The sequence below is a fragment of the Drepanopeziza brunnea genome (assembly GCF_022702325.1).
Source record: "Drepanopeziza brunnea f. sp. 'multigermtubi' strain 214-2 chromosome Unknown ctg6, whole genome shotgun sequence".
NCBI classification, from domain to species: domain Eukaryota; kingdom Fungi; phylum Ascomycota; class Leotiomycetes; order Helotiales; family Drepanopezizaceae; genus Drepanopeziza; species Drepanopeziza brunnea.
Window position 1 is genome coordinate 1,562,347 of NW_027094069.1, and position 19,704 is coordinate 1,582,050.

General features: G+C 50.0%; 7 protein-coding genes across 7 annotated transcripts; 4 read left to right on the plus strand and 3 right to left on the minus strand.

Annotated features, from left to right (window-relative positions):
* Window positions 1-805: 805 nt before the first annotated feature.
* On the plus strand, window positions 806-4,045 carry L3040_004277 (uncharacterized protein; the record flags this gene model as incomplete). The annotated part of the gene is made up of 7 exons (XM_066154390.1): window positions 806-856; window positions 934-937; window positions 1,053-1,388; window positions 1,440-1,485; window positions 1,537-1,842; window positions 1,894-3,674; window positions 3,726-4,045. The coding sequence occupies 7 exons, from the start codon at window positions 806-808 to the stop codon at window positions 4,043-4,045; spliced, it is 2,844 nt and encodes a 947-aa protein (XP_066011920.1).
* Window positions 4,046-5,324: 1,279 nt separating this feature from the next.
* Window positions 5,325-6,356, minus strand: L3040_004278 (uncharacterized protein; the record flags this gene model as incomplete). Its single annotated transcript, XM_007288943.2, has 2 exons — window positions 5,325-5,573; window positions 5,706-6,356. The coding sequence occupies 2 exons, from the start codon at window positions 6,354-6,356 to the stop codon at window positions 5,325-5,327; spliced, it is 900 nt and encodes a 299-aa protein (XP_007289005.2).
* Window positions 6,357-9,229: 2,873 nt separating this feature from the next.
* L3040_004279 (uncharacterized protein) lies at window positions 9,230-10,877 on the minus strand (the record flags this gene model as incomplete). Its single annotated transcript, XM_007288942.2, has 6 exons — window positions 9,230-9,320; window positions 9,521-9,537; window positions 9,596-9,715; window positions 9,768-9,857; window positions 9,932-10,650; window positions 10,760-10,877. The coding sequence occupies 6 exons, from the start codon at window positions 10,875-10,877 to the stop codon at window positions 9,230-9,232; spliced, it is 1,155 nt and encodes a 384-aa protein (XP_007289004.2).
* A 2,050-nt stretch (window positions 10,878-12,927) lies between these two features.
* Window positions 12,928-14,641, plus strand: L3040_004280 (uncharacterized protein; the record flags this gene model as incomplete). The annotated part of the gene is made up of 7 exons (XM_066154400.1): window positions 12,928-12,957; window positions 13,091-13,119; window positions 13,209-13,319; window positions 13,481-13,529; window positions 13,657-13,935; window positions 14,065-14,388; window positions 14,471-14,641. 7 exons carry the CDS (start codon window positions 12,928-12,930, stop codon window positions 14,639-14,641), a joined length of 993 nt encoding a protein of 330 aa, XP_066011921.1.
* Window positions 14,642-15,707: 1,066 nt separating this feature from the next.
* Window positions 15,708-16,349, plus strand: L3040_004281 (uncharacterized protein; the record flags this gene model as incomplete). Its single annotated transcript, XM_007288940.2, has 1 exon — window positions 15,708-16,349. One exon carries the CDS (start codon window positions 15,708-15,710, stop codon window positions 16,347-16,349), a length of 642 nt encoding a protein of 213 aa, XP_007289002.2.
* Window positions 16,350-17,294: 945 nt separating this feature from the next.
* L3040_004282 (uncharacterized protein) lies at window positions 17,295-18,095 on the plus strand (the record flags this gene model as incomplete). The annotated part of the gene is made up of 3 exons (XM_066154413.1): window positions 17,295-17,727; window positions 17,895-17,904; window positions 17,963-18,095. The coding sequence occupies 3 exons, from the start codon at window positions 17,295-17,297 to the stop codon at window positions 18,093-18,095; spliced, it is 576 nt and encodes a 191-aa protein (XP_066011922.1).
* A 576-nt stretch (window positions 18,096-18,671) lies between these two features.
* On the minus strand, window positions 18,672-19,102 carry L3040_004283 (uncharacterized protein; the record flags this gene model as incomplete). Its single annotated transcript, XM_066154418.1, has 3 exons — window positions 18,672-18,704; window positions 18,802-18,983; window positions 19,039-19,102. The coding sequence occupies 3 exons, from the start codon at window positions 19,100-19,102 to the stop codon at window positions 18,672-18,674; spliced, it is 279 nt and encodes a 92-aa protein (XP_066011923.1).
* Between the last annotated feature and the right edge of the window lie 602 nt (window positions 19,103-19,704).

Sequence of the window (19,704 nt, forward strand, 5' to 3'; positions counted from 1 at the left end):
AAAATCTTGCCTTGGAAAAGTGTCGAGTTGAAAGCTCTGAGTTGGGGGAAATGAGAAGCCGGGAGATACCTAGCAAGGCGAGGAAGGACTCTGGTATAGCCTTACCAGCGATCTTTCTCTGTATTGTGCTATACTCGTCAACGAAAATAGCGCTGAGGATAGAAACCCGGAAGTGAAAGTGAATTATCGCCTTCCGAGATATCTATTCAGAATAAATATATAATATAGCTGACTGGCTGTTGAATTCCACTTTCAATTTCCACCTATGCTGTGTAAGGATTCCTTACTTATCGTCGTTAATATGTGCCACCCACACCACAGCTGCAGGTCCCATCGAAGATAAGGGAGGACAATCTCACCAAGCTCTGCTGCGTCTCTTGCTCTCTCTAGCCCTCTGCTGGTCACATTGCGCCGCACAACATCTGGTGTCGTATTCCCTAGACTTACAGAGTCGAGCCGAACTTTGATCTCCGAGACCTCCACTTTGTGCACCGCCGATTCCAAGCGTTCCGCCTTGTATCGGCACACGCCGATAGATCGACAACCCCGCGAGCACTATGTCCATGTCAATGTCGACATCAACATCGACATCACCGTCAACACAACGACCACCGCCAGAGAACCACAATGGCTCCGGGTCCCCCTCCGGTCTAGGTCCAGGTCCAAGTCCAATTCCAGGCCAGGGCCAGCAGCAACAGCAGCAACACAAGCGAGTTTACCAAGTCAGTCGGTTTTGCCGCTGAGGCGCGATACCGTTCTTTGCTACTATTGTTTCTTCTCTTGTTTAGCACCCTTCAAATCAATAATGCTAATATATATCCGTGTGAACCTAGGCCTGCATCCCTTGCAGAAGAAGGTACGACTCTATCGCTCTTTCACTCATCTCTCTTTATTATCCAGATCGAATCCAAACAATTGCTGACCCTCCGGCAGAAAGGTAAAATGCGACTTAGGATCTGTCGATAACCCAAACGAACCACCATGTGTGAGGTGCCGACGAGAAAGCAAAGAATGCTATTTCTCTGCTACAAGACGAAAGAGGAAGAATGAAGAAGGCGGACCCGATAGCCTGGATGGCTACGAACAGGACGACTACCTCGTTCGCAACAGCAGGAAGATGCCACAAAGCTCCCCTCACGCCAGCATCAGACAGTCGTCAATAGGTGCTTCAGAATCCGCCAGATCAGCAAACCAGTATGTGGATAATGCGCCCGCGGCTCCTGGACCGCCGTTGACGCCTGGTGGATCCATCGGCAGAACGCAGCCTTTGCGCCGGCCGACAGAACAGCGGAAAGGCGATTTTCCAAAAGACGAGCGACAATCCGATGGGTCAAATACACAATTGGAGAACTTGGAGGCACAGGAGGTTATGCGACGAGAGGTCTATGGTAGGCTCGAGCCCTACTGAGGCTTTGGAAATGAAGCTAATGTTGAATCAGGACCCCACGATGCTCTGGATCTATTGTATAAGGCTGCGACAAATAGGTAAGTTGGTGTTTATGTCAAATTGAGGCTGAGATGCTCAAACTTTTGAAGTCCAGGTCACAAGAGAAACAACAGCCAGGTATCTTCTATGCCCAATAGTACTACGCCTGGCCACCAGGCATTGGCTTCTCCTCTACACAACCTCAACCAACCCATCCAGGTCAGCAGCGGTATGAGGCCTCCAAAGCGACGGAGAGATACCACCATTGATCCCTCTTTATCTTCCGTAGCACCAAATGGGCGACCAGAGAGAATACAGGAACAAGGCTATAAGGATGCAGTAAAGGCCTGGTCCCGATTCAGATTTGTGCGAGCTGGATGGTTTACTCCTAGCGAAGCAATCGACTATATTGATTAGTACGTGAAACCTAGCCGGCTAAGATGTGTGACCAGGGCTAACCGGCCCAGCTATTATGAATACCTCAGTCCACTAACACCAATCTCCCCACCAACGTTCAGAGATACAGGAACCCACCATACGTTGCTCATCGAAGAGCCTATTCTGACTGTCACTCTTCTGACAATCGCTACTCGCTACCGACAGATCCCAGGTCCCGGAGGCCATTGTAGATCGCATGCTATCCATGAACAACTCTGGACTTATCTTCGGGGAATGATCGAACGCTGCCTGTGGGGCCAGGAAGCATTTGGAGGTGGTTTCTGCGGCTCTGGAGGAGAATCCGAGGCTCAGACGTCGAGCACAGCACCTTGGCGTGGCTTGCGGAAAGGCAGTCTGAGAACGCTAGGCACGATTGAAAGTCTCATGATCCTGACAGAATGGCATCCTCGAGCGCTTCACTTCCCTCCTGCAGAGGCAACAGACGAGCTGATGCTTCCTTCCTACGATACTCCAGATACTTATAGCACAGACGATGATGGCATGCCTCGTCTCCCCAGAGGTGTCGGTGGCAAGAGAATTGAAAGTTGGCTAGAGCCGGCTTGGAGAAGTGACCGCATGTGTTGGATGCTGCTGAGCACAGCAATGGGTCTATCTTACGAGCTTGGTGTTTTTGATGAGATTGAAGAGCTTTTAGCTCAGGGGGGAGAGATGACTCGGCCTGAGTACGAAGACGAGGCATATCGTCTGCGGGCTGCTAGAATCAAGCGGCTTTTGCTGATATACGTCACACAACTGGCCGGTCGTCTTGGATGGACAAATATGGTTCCCGAGAACCTGCGCGTTGGCGATCCCGCCTTCGCTCCCCGCAAGAGAAAAGCTTCGTTAGACGGTAAGACTCCTGAGACAAATACAACTGTGAGCACCGGCTTCAACTACATCCCGAATCTGGAGCTAGATGATCAGATCATCCACTGTTGGGCTGGTATCAGTAACGCTATGCGAATCGGTAATGACAAGCTCTTCAAGTCGAGGCAGCATACTACGAGAATTATCAATGATTCGACTTACATCGAGCTACTGAAAGACTTCCAGCCTATGCTGAGAGCATGGATGACTGAGTTTCAGAGATTCAAGCTACCTCAGTACATTGGATGCATCCTGCAAATCGAATACCAATACGTTCGAATTTACGTGAATTCTCTATCTCTTCAAGCTGTTGTTGAGAGATGCAGTACTGAGGCTGGCAATCGGATTCTCACAACTGGACATCAAGACAACAGAACGGCAACGGGACTCGATAGCGCTACATTGACAGAGAATCAGCAGACATACTACGGAAAGCTGCCGCTCTCGACTTTCGGTAGCTACACCTCAGCTGACCAAGACTATGTTAAGGAGGTTGTCGATGGAAGTCGTGAACTACTGACGATCGTAGTCGATGGACTCCTACCTGGAGGCTATCTCAAGCACGCCCCAGTACGCACCTACTTCCGAATTATCAGCGGTGCCATGTTCTTGCTAAAGACATTCGCCCTCGGTGCAACGAAGAGCGACGTAGAGAAGAGTATCAGACTCATGGACAGAGCGGTTGATGCGCTACGAAACTGCGTGGTCGATGATGTTCACTTGGGAATTCGTTTTGCAGATCTCCTCGAAACTCTGACCTCTCGTCTGCGAAGCCGATTCATCAGTGCTCCCGGCCACTACACATCTGGCGAGAACATCAGCAGACATCGCAGTCCAGTCATGCATCATGAGGCAGACTCCAAGAGACAGAAGATGGATCAAAGTGACACGATCCGAGAGTGGAGTGCTTCAACTCCAAATTACGCCGTGAATAACGGCGCTGGTAACCCGTCCCCTCCCATCCTTTTTCAACTAGTATTTATTGTTTTTCCAGATCTGAACGTGTCAGCCACCCCCTTTGACCTCAACCAAGGCTCATTTGTGGCCGCCCCTGGCGATTCATACAATCAAGGCCCTGAGCCCGCCTACGGCAACGGCATTGATATGCAAGATGCCTTTGGCGACTGGAACGCGAACAATGGCAAAGATTTTTGGTATCTACCGCCTGGTACAGCCTTCTATCAGCATCTCAACGACCAAGGTGTTACGCAGACTGCGGAGGGTGTTAACGTTGGAGGCATGGATTTGCTGGATTTCATGGCTTTGGACCCGCCCCCGCCTTTTGATAACGATGCGTTCCAAGGAGGCGTGTAAGGTGGTTCTTAAGGGAAGGGATCCGGACATTGGCGAATTTGCATTGGAGGAAGGATGAACATGGCGTTTTCGATGGCAGGCATGGAACACTGGACACGACTGGCTGCAACGGCGGGTGCTTCTGATGATTGCGAGGTATTTTGGATTTCAAGACAACGAGTGATTCCCCATTGTACGGATTCGGAGCTTATGTCGCCAGTGAACAAACAATATATTCTGCGCCATGATCGCCGGAACACACACATGCTCTATGCTCTTCTTTCCTTCTTTTCCTGCCTCCGTATCCAGTTTCGCTTCGCTTCGCAGGGTGCGTGCGTGAATGATTGATTGTCCGTGCCAGGATGCACGCACCAGCGGCATTTCCGCACCCCGTACCCCGTACCCCGTACCACCCAACCCGAGGTCCAGGCTTTGTGTCTGTATCTCTCTCCGCCTCTGTCTATATTCTCTCGTCTCTGTCTCTGCTATCCTATCTAAGCTCGCACTCATGTTTATGTCATACACCCACCAACCACCCACCAATGGCTGCACTGGGCGTTGGTTTACAGAGCTTCTTCTACTTCTTCTACTCCTTCTTCTTCTCTCACGTGCAGAAAAGGGGGGAGGAGATGTAGTTAGTTGTATACAGTGTATAGAGGATAGGGGATAGGGGAGATGGAGCGGGAGGGAGAGAGAGGCAGAGGGAGAGAGAGAGAGAGTATGTGTGTGTGTGTGAGTGAGCGAGGAGAGGGGGGGAAAAAGAAAGAGGCTGCGCGCTACGCGATATCATAGGTATATATCGTACATGGTAATGATACATACATATATACATACATACATACATGTGATATACATATATATATATACATGCGTACAGTTACAGTACAAAGCAATGCAATGCAATTCACCGTGAGGGTGATTGAGAGAGACTAAACAGATAGATAGACATACAGGCAAGGCAGTAAGTAAGTAAGTAACGCCGGGAAACCTAGACCGAGAGCCAAACCCCCCTTCCCTCCCCCACCCAAAGACCGAGAGCAAGAACCCAAAGACCGAGAGCGCCAGCATGAAATGAAGAAGGAATTCCCCCCCGGATAAACAGCGTAGAGAAGATCCGAAAAGAAAGGCCTGGTTATCTGGGGTCGTCTAAAACTTTTTGATATATATAAGATGAGATTAAAGAAAAAAAGAAAAAAAAAAGAGGACCACAACAACAAGGACGTTCGTGAGTGAGTTCTCGCAACGAGGGTGACCACCGAACGAGCCATCGAAGAGCCGATTCATTTTATTGATTTTCGCTTCAGAGCACCTTGTTGTTGCGCAGGATGGTCTCCAGGGCCTGGGTGTCGAAGAGGGTGTCGTCGGGGATCTGGTCGATGATGTAGGTGAGGTTTGCGAAGAGGTCGCCCTGGTTCTTGTAGGCGAGGATGGCGGGCACGCCGGCGTTGTCGAACTCGATGGCTTCGTAGTGGATGCGGACGAAGTGGATGCCGGGGTTTTTGGAGACGAGGGGAGTGAGGGCGTCGGAGATGACTTGGGAGACGGCACACTGGGGTTTTACGTCAGTACGTTGTTTCTCGGGACGGAGGAGAAGAGGGCAGAGGAGAGGGGGAGGGACCGGTGAAGGTAAGGGGAAATGGGGAGGAGGAAGAGGGAGAGGGAGAGGGGAGGGGAAACGTACCTCAGGATCGTAAACAAACACACACACAACCGTGTCTCGCGTCACCTTCTCAATAGCATCCAGGTACCCCAGAGCGTCCACCTCATCAAAGCGCCCAAAGCGCCTCATACTCGGACTCGTCCTCCGATTCCGAATATCGCTGCCCTCCCGCCGGAGCTCCTCCCGCCGCTGCATCCTCCACCGCTGCACAAACTCCTCCTCGTCCTCGTCGTCGCTGCCCTCCCCCTCGTCCTTGAAGGTGCTCGCGCGCTTGTTGCCGCCGGCGCTCTCCTCGTTCGTTCGAGCCCCTCGCCGACTGCCACTCCGCGCCCGGCTCTTCCACGACGCGCCCCCGCTCTGCTGCTTGCGCGCCTCCTCGAAGCTACGGGCGTCGGCAATGACGCCCTTGACGCCCGTCGTGCGCCCGCTGTCGAAGTCGCGGTGCGGGAGGTACATGGGCCCCCCGCGGGGGTCGAGGGACGGCATCATCCGCATGTTCTCGGCGACCTGCTTCTGCAGGAATGCGGCTTCCTCGTCGGCCTCGTCCTCGCTGTGCTCGGCGTCGTGGGCGTAGTCGTGGACGTCGCTGGCGTGGTAGGGTAATTTGGCGTGCGCGGAGGCTTTCTGGAGGATGCTGTCGAATTCTTCCTCGGCGGCGGTTCTGGCTGCCATTTATCTTTTTTTTTTATCTTCCCTGGGCCAGGAAGGGGGGGAGGTGTGTACTATTTGTGGGTGGTGAAGGTGGTGTGCGTATGTGTTATGTGTGTACTTTCAGGGATGGATAAGGGGTCTTGTTGAGTCCGTAATTTGGAGAGATGATGGGGCCAAGGGAGGCGAGGGACACCGGGAGACGGTTGATCTCTTCTAGAAGGCGCGGGAGAAGCGACGAGGATTGTTTTAGAGTTCCTTGGGATTAATTGTTGACGTTTCAGATGGCCACTCGAGCCCCTATCATCTGAATTAGAAAGGGGCTTTGTGACTTTTGACTTTTTCGTGTACGACGAAACATGGAGGTCGGTACGTACACATCGCCATGGGACTAATTTTAGATCGATATGTGTATCCAAGTGTATACCTATCTACTACGTACTACGTATATACGGGTATCCATATACGGGTATCTATATATATGCACATGTATATACACATATGAACATACCTATTTACATACAAACATATATATACACAAATATCCAAACGTCCAAATGTCAACCACTTAACGCAAGTGCCAAACAAACACCAAACAAACGCTCCTACTACGTATATCCCGAATCGAAACAAAACGAAACTTCAGACTTACGTACCTACGCAGTACCTACGCAGTACCTACGCACGCACGCATTCCAACCGCGCCACTCGACACCTGCAAGGATCCATCCCATCCCATCCTTCTTCCTCTCGAGTCTCTCCCTTCTCTGTTGACTTTACACATACCTTCGTACGTATCCGTATCTTCGGCTCGGACAAGGATTTCGAAGCCGATCTGTCGTGGAATTCGGTACTAATTTTAGGCCCGGCGGCAGCACACAGCCAGATACGAAATAGGTACGTAAGATTACGAAACGGTGAGATCAAAGTTAGACGGTTTCAGCTATAATCATCACGGACCCCCTATTTCAGAGAGAGAGAGAGAGAGATGCTTTATTCATATCATAGTAAGTAAACAATCATGATGATGATCAAGCGCTGCCGGGTGCTAGATTTGACCTCTCTCTCTTTACATACATATATACATACATTCATACATACATACATATATACATACTACGTCGCAGGCGTAAGTATTACCCCTCGAGGGTAGGGAAAACAGGGGGTTTAAAGTGGAAACTAAACTTTTAAGGCACCCTCGAGGGGTAATACTTAGGCCTGTACCGTGGTACATACGTACGTAGTACATACATACATACCACGGTAAAAGCGTAAGTATTACCCCTCGAGGGTGCCTCAAAAGTTTAGTTCCCATTATAAACCCCTTGGCTACCCTACCCTTAAGGCGTAATACTTACGCCTGGGACGTAGTACGTAGTACATGAATACGTAGTACATACATACATACATACATACCACGGTACAGGCCTAAGTATTACCCCTCGAGGGTGCCTTAAAAGTTTAGTTTCCACTTTAAAACCCCTGTTTTCCCTACCCTCGAGGGGTAATACTTACGCCTGCGACGTAGTACATACATACATACCGGTACATACATACATACATACATACGTAGTACATACGTACATACATACTACGTACGTACATACATACTACATACATACGTACCTACCTACTTAAGCTCACATCACCTCCTGCATTCCCCCCTGCCTCAGCCGAGTAACAAATACTAGTACGTAGTACACAACTCAGACAGACAGCGCCTTCTCCCTTCGAACCCTCAGATATCCAATCCAAGCGTGCAGAATACCGAGGTAGGTCGGTGGGTAGAACTGTCACGGCGATAGATGGTCCCTAGGTGCGTGCATGCATGGAGAACCATGTCAGCAACGATCATGCATCATGAAGAAAGAGGAAAGAAGAAGATAAAAACGAGGAGTCACGCACGTCTGAGAGGAATTGAGAGGGTCTGAGAGTTTGAGAGTTCGAGGGTCTGAGAGTTTGAAAGTTTGAGAGTTTGAGAATTTGAGAGTTTGAGAGTTTGAGAGTTTGAGGGTTTGAGAGTTTGAGATTTGAGATTCGGAGTTGGTAATAAGAGTGACTACCTACCTACTCACTCACTTTATAATTCGTAATACTGGCCGTGCAAAGAGAGAGAGGGAGAGGGAGAGACAGAGAGAGAGGCACTTCATGTGGTACTTGCCGACCGATTCGTAGCATCCTAGGGACGTGTAACAGAACAGATCGACCTCTTTGAGTCGCCGGGCCTTCTGCCCCCAGGAGCGGCGTAACTCCTTCCAAATGAGAATAGCCCGATTCACACGACAATCATGAGAAGGAGCGAGTGCTCATTTTCTATGCAGTATTCATCCGGGCTATTTTGTACAAGCTGCGCATGATGGACCGACGCCAAACTGCCAGATGGATAGCGAGGAGGCAGCAAAAGCTCGAAATAAAGACTCCATCTTCCGCTGCCCGCGTGGTCCACATGTTCCCACCAGCCGCCACCTAATATATCTACATATACCCAAGACTAACAAGGGCTAGGGCAACCTCTCCTCCTGGAGCTTTATCGACGTTCGAAACACTAACACGGACATTGAATCGGGAGACACAAAGAGGAAGAGACGAGCCAGATGAAGGAGAAAAAAAAAACCTTCCTGGCGCGCAAACCCCCCTCCGTTGACTCAGCCCAGAAGATGCTGCTATCCCACCGAGACCACCCGAGACAGAGCTTTTGGGTTTGATTGACCGAAAAAATGAAATTACGGAAACATGTTGACGAGGAAATAGAGAAAGGCGATGCGAGAGGGGAAGGCCGGGGAACCAGATGTCTCGGAAGGATATCATCGCAAAACAGCCCGGGCTTAAGGCGCGCAAGAAACGAGCAAATCATTCAACACCACCCCATACGAACAAGAATGTTGTGAAAAGGGGAATTATTCGGCACAGAATCGGGGATCGCGGGCCATCTTGAGCGGGTCGTTTCCCTCGGGCCGGATCGCCAGCTCAGTAACGAACACTACATTGCTAGGGCATGCGTGGAATCGTAACTTCGTCCAGGTACGCCGAGTTGCAGAGATTAACAAGGCGGGGGGGTATCGGGGTTTTGATGGGTGATTGATTAGAAGATTGTAGAAGTGGTCGGATGTCAGGGGATTCGGAGTGAGCTACTCTGCACAGCTCGAATGTGGGATACCGTCCGCAATTTTCGAGTTGGGAGCTCTTACATAGCCCAGATCTTGAGCTAGAAGGGGGCTAAAGTCAGCAGAATACTCGGAAAACAACGTAGCAGCTTCGCGTACCAATGAATCCCATGATCCAGTACACAAACTCATTCCATCATTGCTGACACCTAAGCAGCTGACCCGGTTGTCGTGGCCCACCAGCGATCCCACCTTCTCTCCGCGAGTGATGTCCCACACCTGTTTTTAACGTTAGCATGAGATCTGGGGATTTGCATGCAAGATCTCCTACCTTGCATTCGAAGTCATCGTAGCCAGCGAACAGGAGTCTACCCGAAACCGAAGTGGCGACAGAAGTGATACCGCAAAGAATGGCTTCGCTCTGTGATTTTGCTGTTAGCATGTTTCCCACCAGAGCAAGAAAATAAATTTATGAAAGATGCGGAGACGACGTACTCCGTATTGGTTCAGTTCTCTATCAGCACGAATATCAAACAGCCTGCAGGTAGCATCGTCGGAACCGGTGACAAATGAGTGGCCATCTGGGAAGAATTGGATGGCGTTGATATCGGACTCGTGACCAGCAAATGTTTGGACGGCCTTGCCAGCTCGGATATCCCATAATTTGGCGAAGGCATCACAGGCACCGGAGACGAAGGTGTTCTGATTTGTTGGGTTTATGCTGATGCTCATAACATCACCGAGATGGTCTGCGAACTCGGTGACCTTGGATCCCGTCTCAACATCCCACTTCATACAGGTCATATCGCCGGAGGAGGTGAGGATGCTACGGTCGTTGATGAATCGGCAGCAGGAGAGGTACCCAGAGTGACCCGAAAGTTCTCGTGCAACGCGGGTTGGGCCTTCGCGGTTCGAGTTGAGGTTGTAAATAGAGCAGATGTTGTCCAGACCACCGCACGCGACGTAATTTCCGCTCGGGGCGTACGCACAAGTCATGACCCAAGATGAGCGTAGAGGAATAGCGTGGACTTTGTTCGTGGTGTATGCATCCCAGATTATGAGCTTTCCGTCTTGCGATGCTGATACTAAATGTCTCCGATCGGTCGACCAGTGCATGGCGTAGATCTTCGCGAGATGTCCCTTCAAGGTCTTTCTGGTCTTCATCATGGTGTTCTTTGGTAGGGCCTCTTGTTGACTGCGGGCGATATTCGAGACTGCGCCATCATGGTCAGCACAATCGAAATTGGGGTACCGCAGGAATCATGGCAGTTGGATTCGAGGTTGACAAGACGCTGTAGAGCGGCAGCGATCGGATCTACTTACGCGTGCCATCCGCCAAATCATCCTTCTTGCGCTTTATCCTGTCCTTCAGGTTCTCAGCCTCACGACGGGCCTGCTGGATGCGCGCCTGCATCTGATCTGGAGAGACGTCGTTCGACATGATGGCGGTCTGTTGCGAGCTGCGGATTGCGGGTTGCGGGTTGCGGGTTGTGGGTTGCGGGTTGTGGAAGGATTGATGGGTTGTGAGGAAGCTCGAGATTGGAGATTGGAGATTGGAGATTGGAGATTGAGATTGAGATGAGGCTAGGGTAGGGTAGGGTAGGGTAGGGTAGGGGGAGGGTGGTTGGTTCGGGGGGTTGCGCCCACACAGAGGATAGCTCCCCGGGGCTACTTGGCAGCAGCACTGCCGCTGGTGAGTGAGCGAGCGGTTGTGTTGTGGGAGGAGAAGAGGAGGAGGAAGAGGAGGAGGAGGAGGAGAAGGAGGAGGAGGAGGAGGAGGAAGAGGAGGAGGAGAAAGACGAAGAGATCTCTTGATGAGGGCGCCGGAGCAAATTGATGGAAGGGGAGTGACAGGAAGTCAATGTGGAGTGCCGTGGGAGTGGGAGTGGAATGGAGAGAGAGAGAGAGAGGTCGTTGGGTTGGAGGTTGGTGCCGGCTCGGAAGTTGGATCGGAGGCTGGATTTGCTGGATTTGACCGATCGATGGATTGACCTCTTTGGGTTTGGCCTGCTTTTCGGGAGACCTTTCGGCCGGCCGAGCCAATTCTCCAGCCCCGAAGCCGTACCTACCTTATATCATTCATATCACTTATAACATATATTTATGTGCGCATTTCAGTTGGATATGAAATTATCCACATATACGTATATACATATATATCATATTTAAACATCTCTCTCTCTCCCTATCTCCTCCCCCCTCTCTCGGTGAGTTTCCCACCCACAGATTGCTTACTGAGCAAGAACCGATGCGACTACCTAGGTAATATTGGAGTCTACTCCGACCCCCTCGAAAAACCTACTTCCCCTGGTAAAAATCCCTGGTTGTACTGTATCTACCGGTACCGACTCGAGCAGTAGGTCTGTGCCCTGCTTTGCATTTATTTACCGGTACTGTAGTCTGGCACCACTGGCTTTACCCATCTTTATCGACCATACTACGTATATCCGCCTTGAGCCTCTATCAAAACGCAAAGAAATTTGACCTTTACACACATGACTAGGTTGCTTATCCAACCAAGGCATTTCACCGCCCCTTCTTGCTGCTGGGCGACTCGGCGTCTCTTGGGCAGCGATCTCCATCCGCGAGCAAGACATCTCGATATCTTGAATTCTCGACTTCACAAGTACTCACTCTCTATCTACAGCCTTGCAGCTAGCTGCATGCTGCCATGGTCTATCTACGTAGTACCTCAGTATTAACTAATAATTTAGTTTCGGATGCATATGATTCCCAGGCCGTGCAGAAAGCTTCCGCCGCTATGGACAGTACTGCTACTGCTGCTTGACCCCCTTGGCCCACGTTCATGTGTGGTTTGGCTCACTCTCGAAGCCAGCTTTGTTTTGGTTGCGTTTTGTTCTGTTTGATCTGGTTTGATTTGTTTTTGCTTTTGCTGAAAGAAACTCAATCATGTGGAAAGTGGGCCTCCTGAAAGCGGAATATATGCTTACACTCCAGCTTTGTACTTGACATTACTCAGACCAAGGGATCGAGATCGATATGATTTCCCAGTATCCTTGTTCCAACAGGAATTACTACTAAGTAGAGTAAACTGGCGAGTACAGATCGCTTACTAAGATGGGTAGGTGCCTTCTTATACGCCGGCCATGGACCAATTGCCCATCGTCTTTAAGATTTATTTTCGGGAAAATAACAGGAGTATATAGCCGGAAATCTATACCTGTCTAAATTTCTTGTTTCTCTCGTTGTTAGAGTTAAGAACACCAGTGCGGTCGGTAACTTGTAAGAGTTTCAGCAAGTAAGGGATTGTCATTATTGACTACGACTCGGCCAAGATATTCGCTTCTTGCATACCATACCATACCTCACTTCTTCTCTGCTATCAGGAGCGATGCATCTCGTTTCGAAAGATGCGGCGCCCACTTTCCATCATACCAGTGCTCCAATATCCTCGTCTCAGGACGGTTCGCAGACTCTCATCTCTCGAAGCATCACCTCGGATATCCCCAGAATCTTCAACAGCTACCAGGATGGATTATGTCGCTTTGCCCAAGGTAGAGGTAAGCAGCCGCCGTCAGTCGTCAATGATACACGCTCCCGCCTGCTTGCAGCCGTAGTTGCGCAATCCAATCAGGCCTTCACGAGTTCGCATGCTGTCTGAGAGTTTGACACAGGGCTGAGAGAAGATCATAGTTACACGCCCACTTGACTGGAAGCATCAGGTCAGCGAAAATATTCCATTACCCTCGTGTTTCGATGACTTGGGGTCGGGGGAGTCTTCAGAAGGAATCTGTTCTAATCTGCTGAGTAGTCGGGAATGTCTTCATGAGGTGTGGGTGCAGAAGAAGAGCCGCGGAGAGACAACGCTTGAAGACCCTTTAATTGAAATGCCGGTCGGTAAGTTTGACTACGCCTTGGAGATGTGAGTTAAAAATCTTCCTCTTTTCCTCCTTTTTTTCTACGTATTGCGAACAGGCTCCACCCGAGAGTGGATCAGGGGCACAAAACAACACAGGGTTTTGCTTCGCTTGGAAGTGGCTCAAACCACTACTTTTGGTCTCGCTACCATCTGATTCTTCGCAGGTTCTTTCCCCTTTTCTCGAAATACATCTACAATCTCTGCAATGACGAGGTATGTGTGCGTATATTGCCTTTCCAATCTCTCTGACTTTTCAACTGCAAAGACCTATCGTCTCCAATACTCTCGACACCTCCTCGCTTCTTCCCTGCGATGAAGCCCCAGCTAATCTTGACCACAGGAATCCCTATTATACACTACCAAATCGGTCCTCGCCGACTTCGAAGCAGACGGCCTAGCCTACCTCGAGCTTCGCACAACCCCGCGCGCAATGCCCTCCGCAAACATCACCAAAGATGATTATGTGCGGCTCATTCTCTCCGTCACAAACGCCCCCTCCCCCCAGATGAAAACAAAACTCATCCTCTCCATCGATCGCCGCAACGATGCAGCTACAGCCCTCTCCGTTGTCGCCCTCGCCCTGAAATACCGCTCCCAAGGCGTCGTTGGCATCGACCTGGTAAGACACCCGGGAATGATAATCTTTCCCTATGGATCCATTCTGATCCCGAGAGATTCTCAGAACCCCTTCCCCCCTCCTCCTTTGAAACATTCTCATGTGGCAAATACTGACTCCTCCGTTTTCCAGTGCGGTGACCCCACCGTAGGCGACGTCTCCATCTTTCGGCCCGCTTTCCAACTCGCCATAAGCGAGAACTTACCCATCACCATCCATTTCTCAGAGGCGCCTTCTTGTACGAAAGAGGAGTTGTGGACTCTGCTGGAGTACAGACCGCAGCGGATCGGCCATGTGATCCATGTGCCGGAGGATGTGAGGGAGGAGATTGTGAGGAGGGGGCTGGGCCTGGAGCTATGTCTGAGTTGCAATGTGCACGCCAAGATGATTCCGGGGACGTACGGGGACCACCATTTCGGGTGGTGGAAGGGAAAGGGGTGTCCCATTGCGTTGAGTGTCAGTGCCGCACACTCCTAGGATATTGCTTGTTGGGGAGCGTGAGTGTCGAAAGGAAAGATGTGCTAACGAAAGCTGATAGACGGACGACGTTGGAGTCTTTGGCAGTGCCCTCTCGAATGAGTACGCACTCATCGCCGAGCACTTCAACCTCGACAATAAGGAGATCTGTGAGCTTGCGCGAAGTGCCGTCGACATGATCTTCGGCGGCGAGAAGGAGAAGGAGAGGCTGCGAAAGCTGATGTGGAGATAGGGCTTTGAATTGTAAGGACTTAAGAGCCTGTTTTGGCTCGCAGATTCAGGCCAAGATGCACTCCTCCTTATCAAGATATTTTTGCATCTTTAAGTTGCACACCAAGATGCAAGAATTGACCGATCTGTTTGGCTTGTGGACGTAAATCTTGTAAAGGGTGCATCTGACCCTGCAACTCAAGACTTAAGATGCACCATACAAATCCGAGCTGGACCAGATAGCTCTCAGTTCGAACTCCCAAGTTACAAGCTTAAGTAAGTTGCAAGCTTTTTTCTCACCGTCCCCCCTTTTTACTACATTTCTTAACAACGCTACCTCTCCATATACAGTGGCGAACCTATAGGCAGTATCTGCGGCGCTGCAGTTGTGCCAATTAGTTGCACTGTTATCTATCACCTCATCAACTTATCTTGTCTGGATAGGTAGTCTGCTCCTTTTCATTCGCATCACCCATCCATCCATCACATCTCCTCTCGTCACACATCTTATTCAAGGAAAGCAAAGCAATTAATCATATCGCGACTGTCACCGACGGGTGCATACAACTCAAGTGCTGGAGGCTACACTCACCGTACGTGGCCCATTATATTATTGCGCCAGCTTGACGAGGTCTTTTTTTTTTTCAACTCAAGCGCAGACTTCTGATCTCTCGCTCTTTCGGTGGTAGTAAGGTCCTCGGGGCGATGTGCACGATGTAGCAGGAATATGCCTCCGTATAGTTTCCGGGAAGATAAAGAGGACCTACCTTCAAACTCGCAGAGCCAGAAGCGCGTCACCATGGCGACAGGACGGTGTTTCGCGATTGAGCTAGGCTCGAGTTGGCCTCGAACTTTCGTCCCAAGGAGCCCTCCCAACGCCATACTCTCCTCCCGCGCCTTCGAACGATCAGACCGCATCACAAGCGGCCCCAAAACTTTTCCTCGAGTCTACGAATGACGGAAACATATCCGGATCTGACTCTCCATTATATCGATTCCCAGTCACACTTACACCGAAATCAATCCATCTCGACATTGAGACCCGACCCCGTGTACCATCTTATATCGAGACCGCGAACGTGTTGAACATGGCTCTAAGCCAACAGCCTTGGGAACTGAGCCGAATCCAATCTATCACCGAGTCTCACTTTGACGATCCGAATTGCTCTCTTCTCAAGGCCGTGCTCGTCAACAACGCATCGATCGTCGCTGCTGCCACGGAGAAATCCGACTTCCTCGGCTTCGGTGACGCCAACCGCAACCCAGAGAATGATCGGTACTTTGCACAGATTGGAGTCGAGCAGTCAAGGCTGACCTTCGGTCTCAATATTGGCATCAATGGCGAGTTCGGAAAACTATGGGGCTTGAGATACCAGTTCTACGCTTTAGCTCTAGGAGCATGGCTTACATTCGTGTGGTACCATGCTATGCAGGTTAAGGAAGCCAACAAGACGTTCAGCGCAGTCTACTCGGGTCTAGAAAGAGTCGGACTCAAATCCTTGGCCGTGATCTTCGCCGTCATTCTTACCACCTTCATTTCCGACCACGTTTATCAGGTGTACCAACTGGTTCGCAAATTTCGAGGATATCCAGCTCCATCCGCAGAGCTCATGCAGCCGATGGATGACATATTTATGGTCGTCTTTGGGTTCTCTGTTTTGGCCGTCACTGTCGTATTCTTGGGCAGTGTTGAATTCTTCTGGTTTATGATTTGCGCTGTTGGGAAGTAATACTCCAGGTAAGCATCTTTTTCCGTCCTTCTTTGCGAAAGATATTAAGCATCGTCTATCTGGGTTTCAAACTGAAGAGTAAAAACTGATGCTGAACGATATCAGAGAAAATCATGAAGAGTTCCCGGTCGCTTCGAGGACCACGGCACGGGCTGGGACGGGTTTTTCGGGCGATGGGTTGACTGGGTTGCAGTACGCCAATGAAACTATAGGAATTCGTCCTGTGGTATACTTTCTGGGTTGGTCATTGGCTGCTGGAAGTTTTCGAGATCTTGAAATAGGAGGGTGGAGAGAGGGCCACGGAAATTCTTGTAAGCAACAAGCAGTTTGACACGGTTGCAAGATGTGATAATTCATGATCACTGGACGACTTGAGATCGCACAAAATGATGAGCATGATGCTTGCTATTGAAAGGCAGCTTATTGTGACCGTGACACTTCTTGAATTCGAAGAAAGAAATTGCGACAAGATGCGCACTCTCTTCCCGGCTTTCCAGATACTCAACCCAAGAGCCGGGTTACTCACTCTCGCCCATCTATACGGTACCTCGTCCAACTCCTATCAAGCAAAAATGAAAATCTACCTTTCCACTCATATCCGCGGGAATCGAATAGGTGGAAGTCTTCGATCCGTTGTACATTCCGCCGAAATCTTTCTGGAACGACACGGTGAAGATGAACAATATGGCGGTGCGGGATTGCAGGCTCATTTCGGGCGGTTCTCTGATCTGCTTCAATTACCTATAGGCCATAGCGATCAAGGAAGATTATTGATGAGGTTGCTTCCATTTTTCTGCCTCCGAAGCGCCCTCAGGTGACATGCCGGGCACTAACATAGCTTCACCACGCAACTTTTATTCATTTAACCGTTTAGCGTTCGACCTCTTCCTCTCTACAAATACCGTCAACTTTCACCCCTAATTTACAAGTCCCAAATCGACAATCATGTCTGTTCACGGAAAGACTGTTCTGGTAGACAACCATCAGCAGCACGCGGTCGAGAACACCAACGAGAAGATGCCATACGAGCATGATGTCGTCGACCTCGAGAGCGGCAGCACGTCCAAGTTTCCGAAACCCATCAGCAGCTATTTCAGGCGTTGGACGATATCCGACCTCATCGTTGTTCTCGGGACGATCAACTACTGCGCGACCATTACCTTCATCAAGCGCAGCATCCCCGAGAGCGAGCTCCCTGTCACTCCGGCGACGACCTACTACGAGGAGGTCACCATCTTCAGCCGCGGTTTTGCCCTCGCTCTGTCCTTCATAGCGACGTTTCTGACGGCCATTATCCTGGTCAAAATCTGTCGCTTCGTCCGCCATATCTTGGGATTCCCGGTTCGAGAGTCGAGTCTGCGCCTTGCGGACCCCGTCGGTACGTGGTGCATGATTGACACTGTGGAACATTACATTGCGTATTATGTTCACAACTTGTGTGTCTTTTGCACCCTCTCGGCCTTCTTTGGAGCCGCGATCTGGGTTGAGTACCGCTTGCTCACGGAGTCGACTTGGCTGGCCGCTTATTGCTCGGGAGTCGTTTAGATAGATCCAGGTAGATCCTCCTTCCGTCCCGTGATGCTCTATTCATTCTAATTAACGTTTGCACACAGATCCTTCGAGTTGTTGATCCAGTTCTCGATCTCTAACGACTTCTCGATCACATTTGCATCAAAAAACCCTACAGGGTGGCAGCGCTTGTTTGATGATGGTTATGGTGGTGGTCTTCGCCGGGGATCTTCTTGACGTGCAGTGAGTTCAGGTAATCAGGCGTTGCCGCTTTATTGGTCACTTGTTTTTCGGTGGACCAGGTATTGCCCTGGAAAGGACATATCTCATGGGCATCGGTGGACAGTGACGAGGGGGGGGGGGGTTAACTTTTGAGGCATGGGCTAAAGCATCGGTGGATACCTAGCATATGGCCGAATGTATATCCTCAACGAACCAGAAACTCTCGAAATATGCAAGTCTATGCCAGAGAATTGAATGATCGTGCTGAATAAGTACATTTGAAGACTTTCTAATCAAATATATGTCGCTCTTCCTCGAAACTGGGGTGAGGTCTTGGAAATCTAGCAATGACCGTTCTTTTTGGGGAAGCTGCATTGTACTGTATCGTCGGTCTCAACACTTTCAATTTCCAATCGTCCATATCGCCAATTTCCAATCAAAACCGCATCGAACACTGGCAGCGCGGTGCATAGCAACCCTGGACCGAGACGTGCAACATCTCAGCACCAGTGCCAGCACCAACACCGCCCGCCTCTCTGAAAAGGACGCGTCGATCGTACGTCTCAAAGCTCGGAGTCATAATGTTAGGCCTCAAGTGGGAAAGGATACGTTTTTGAAGGTCGTCTTTGTAAGGAGGCACATATGATGGTCATTCAACTGGTAGGCCGACGAGGTAGAGAGGAGTGATCGTGAGGGTTCAGGGCGTTAGGGGAAAACCTACGATGCTGTATTGGCAGAGGGACGGAAATGTTCTGCTTGTCTCTGTTCTACCATGGTTTATGTTCCTCAGGATGTGGTTACGACCAGATTGAATACTTTCATGTTGTTTCTGGGTATTTTCATCGGTGGCAATGTTCAGGTCCAGCACCTCCTGATCGATGCTCGATGCGTGTCTTGGGCTTGCTACTGACTGCATCAGCTGATCTGGGATGCTTTACTTGGGGACGGGGAGAATCACTTAGTAGTAGATATGGACTCCTTTCTTCTCTCGGTCTCGAGGCCGGCAAGGAACTCAAGTTCATTGTGCTCCCCTCCGGGAAAAAATGAGGGGGGAAGGGGGAGGAGAAGGCTGAAATCGTAGTTTGGAGATGTGCAAGCACCAATACGTTGATATTGAGACTATAATTTAAAAGTAGATCTGCTATGACTACACCCTCGGCAACCTTTCTCGTGGCAAAGCTTTCAAATAATATCGTGGGTTCCCTACTTGATCATGAAAACTATGCCGAAGCAAAGATCTATATCTGGATGAATCTCTCGATATCAAGGACAAAAGAAAACAAGACCAAGGAAACTGAGGCTACAGTGCGCCATGCGTAACTACACAAGAATCTTGCTGCATTTATCGTTGTTGAGAACGACTTTGACGGAACTTTCAACTCGCATGTAAGGCCGTTGTTCGAATCGTGGAAGGAGATCGCTCTGATGATAGGTCGGTCGGATATGTTTCTCCGCTTTATCAAGACGAACGGCTTTACTTTCTTCTATAAAGTTTCAGACCTGACATAACATCAACCAATCTCGAGTGGGTAGATGGGGAAGAAAAGGTCATGCACAATGTACGAGGCTTTGAAGACCAATCTGAGCTTGACCAACATGGCTTTTGCATTGATGTATCTGCTAG